This window comes from Phytophthora parasitica, assembly GCF_000247585.1.
Source record: "Phytophthora parasitica INRA-310 unplaced genomic scaffold supercont2.5, whole genome shotgun sequence".
NCBI lineage: Eukaryota > Oomycota > Peronosporomycetes > Peronosporales > Peronosporaceae > Phytophthora > Phytophthora nicotianae.
The window spans coordinates 962,754-965,875 of NW_008648991.1; the positions used below are offsets into that span (position 1 = coordinate 962,754).

Genomic DNA, 3,122 nt, shown 5'->3' on the forward strand with positions numbered 1-3,122 from the left:
GCGGGCGTGTAGCTGCATCAACCGCTAAGAGTTGCGTGAGCAATATGTTAGTAAATATCAGTTCAAACGCAAATACAAACGTGGATTACTATCTCTCCGCCAGTCCGCCTGTGGTTGTTTCTTGGACGGTCAATTCTTCTTCGTCGCAACCTTCTTCACCTTGGTTTTCGTCGCTGACCTGGAGGGATATATTCCTAGCGCCCTTCTTCTGCATTCTATCGGCTTCTCACGCTGCATTCGCAATGGAGAATGAGAGGCTGAAAATCATTTGTGGGGAATCGCACTGAGTAGAATGGACCTAGCGAACTTTCAAGTTACAACGAAATTTATACAGTAAATAAAACGTCGATAAATTACGAAGCAACGTAATGAGCTGTTGTGTTGCTCTCAGCCCAATATCGCTACGTTGAAGTTGTGTTGCAGAAATGACGCCGGTCCTTTGCAGGATAGCTGCTCCCACTTTGCTTCCTTTGTGGCCTTCTTGCCATCCTGGCAGTGGCAGTTGGTAATCTGCTGTGTAGGCGATAAACAGGTAATTGTGTGAACTGACGTGCCGGTATTGCGTGGGAAACGGAGTCAAGCCACGTCAAACCGCCCAGCAAACTAATCTGCCAGTATTGTGCGAGTTAACGGGCCTTTCAAACAAATCTTCAAGATAGCGGACCATCAGAAACAGATGACATCGTACTGACCAATCACAAGCAGCGCTTGGCTCGGAACGAGACTTACACACACATCCATCTACAAATGAACTCTCAAGTTTACTTACATGTAGTCCTCACATTTCAAACGACTCCTCGAAACCTGCCAAAAAAAAATCAACATCCGCGCCAGCTTCAGCCCGGTTCCTGAGAGGCGTACCGGAAACGCGATTGGAGAGAGCACGCAAAGTGAGCAGACGATTCTGGGAGCCATGAAGACGCTGCGCGAAAGGTTTGGAAAGAAAACTGGTGTGCGATCGGGTTACAAGATGAGAACTTCATTAACGATGGATCCTTTTTATTTGGTGCTAAGTTTAGCACCGACTCAAGATCCACTGCACCAAGTGAAGGAAGGGCCTCGCCACGCACAGAGTTGACAAACTTGATGACAGCGACCTACACGACCGGTGGTTCGCAATCCACGGCTACTATCGATTCACGGCTGCCGAAGCAGCAGAAGCTTGCGCTGCGCTGAAAAACAAACTGGAGCGCGAAAAGAAGGGAAGTCGGTAATATGGACGCCATCATCGGATGGAGCCTTTCAAGCTGTCCGCTTGCGAAAGATGCTGATGGCGACGGTGTATCGCGCCGATAAAGGAATGAACGCACGCGTGGATTTAGAGGAGCGCCTAGCCGGGTTGGAATCACAGCGTCGGCAAGATCATACTCATATGCGGTGAGAGATGTAGCGTCTTTAGAAGAACGTGGAGGCCGCAACAATTTCGTGTCTCCGGGAACAGTTCGCGCTCATTCAAGACAATAATGCGCGCTTAGAGCAGAACAAAGTAGTGATGGTGCCGGCCACCGACGTGAATCGAGCACGGCTTGGAAATAACTCCCTAGGGGCTCACATATCAAAGCTCAAGACAGTATGACACGTGCTTTGATTGCGCTGCCATCTCGTGACGTAAGGGTGAACGAAACGATTGAGTCTTGCGTTAAACAAATAATCGAGGACATGAGCAAGAATATACGCAAGCAGCATCACTCATGCTGCGACAACAACACAGTCATACCGAAAGAGCTCAAGCGGATTGTTAGAACTAACCAGAGCGGCACCAGATTGAAATATAGCTCTGATACTATCAAGAACTACGCACGTTCGAAGCAAAGCGGTTTAGAGCTACATCTGGTTTTGAGCGGAGAGTGAAAATAAAATTCAGAGAACAAATGTTTAAGTGGGGAAACCATGAACAGGAAGCTCAATGTTATTAATAAGTGCCGGCTGGCAGCTTCAATGTGTTATACATGTCAAATGAAAGAAGTGGCTGGAACATGACAAATGCGCACTTCGCAATAAGCGTTTGGCTCAAGTGGTCCAGAGCTCACCTCCAACGGCCTCTTCGGGGGATTTTTATTTCTCGGTAGCAGTGTCCCCCCAGAGTTGGGACGAGAATAAGAGATGGGGAGACGGGAACCCTGCGTTTAATAATCAGAAAACATCTGACAGTCTTCCGGTGATTAAACTTGAGAGGTAGTCAAACGGTGACTTCGTATTTTAGACACAGATGACTTTAGTTATAACTGACCTTGGAATTATACAACCCAGATATTATGGAGAAGGTGGATAAGGAAGGCTAGCAAACGAGTTATCTCTCTTTGGCTACCTTAATTGCTGTCATGATTGGTGGTTTTGCATTGTCCTCTGACACAACCTGCTATCAACACACGTTCACGAAACAGCATCCTCTATATTTCAATCTTGGTTGAACAGAGTCTTTATCAACCTCTGTAGGTCATCCAACGTTATTTTACGATCACAAGTCCAGCACTAAACTACATGCACTTCATAGCAATGATTTAAGCCTGCCCGCGCAGCGCTTCATGGCTCAGCAGAGCACCTAAATAATCCAACATGTGCTGGAATCGCCACTACAGAGATCAACTGCATCAAAAATGATAGATATCTACGTCAGCGGCCATTGCTGAGTATATCACCGTCACAGGAATAACTTTCCAACTTCTTCGACGGTTAGTCATTAGTGTAGATAGGTTGTAGTTCGGTGTTCTAATGTTTGATAGTAGCATTTGACATCTACTAACGTAGAGATTGGCTTGGTGAAATGGTGGTATCAAGCCAAACATCGCGTACTTGCATAATACAATAAACTCGCACTAGTACCTTGGAATAATTCGAAACAAACAAACACACAAACAAGTATGGTGTAGAGTTAACGCTCGCTAACGTCCGAATGCGAAGTGAGCACCTCTTCAAACACGGTGCATATGGCTTCAGTAGTGCATAAGAACACGAGAATGGCAAAATGAACAGCAATAGCAGCGCTATGAAACAATTCATCGAGGACCTTATCTTGCCATGCCATACCAGGCTGATGTAAACTTTATGCAGGCAGAATTGCTCTTGTTCGTGAGACGATCGCTGTGTAATAGCTGTAATCACTGCAATAACTTATTCGTACC

At 46.2% G+C, this 3,122-nt stretch overlaps 1 protein-coding gene across 1 annotated transcript; it reads left to right on the forward strand.

The window, feature by feature from the left end:
- Positions 1 to 913: 913 nt before the first annotated feature.
- PPTG_21440 (hypothetical protein) lies at positions 914 to 1,851 on the forward strand (the record flags this gene model as incomplete). The annotated part of the gene is made up of 3 exons (XM_008897450.1): positions 914 to 933; positions 1,094 to 1,210; positions 1,776 to 1,851. The coding sequence occupies 3 exons, from the start codon at positions 914 to 916 to the stop codon at positions 1,849 to 1,851; spliced, it is 213 nt and encodes a 70-aa protein (XP_008895698.1).
- Positions 1,852 to 3,122: the final 1,271 nt, after the last annotated feature.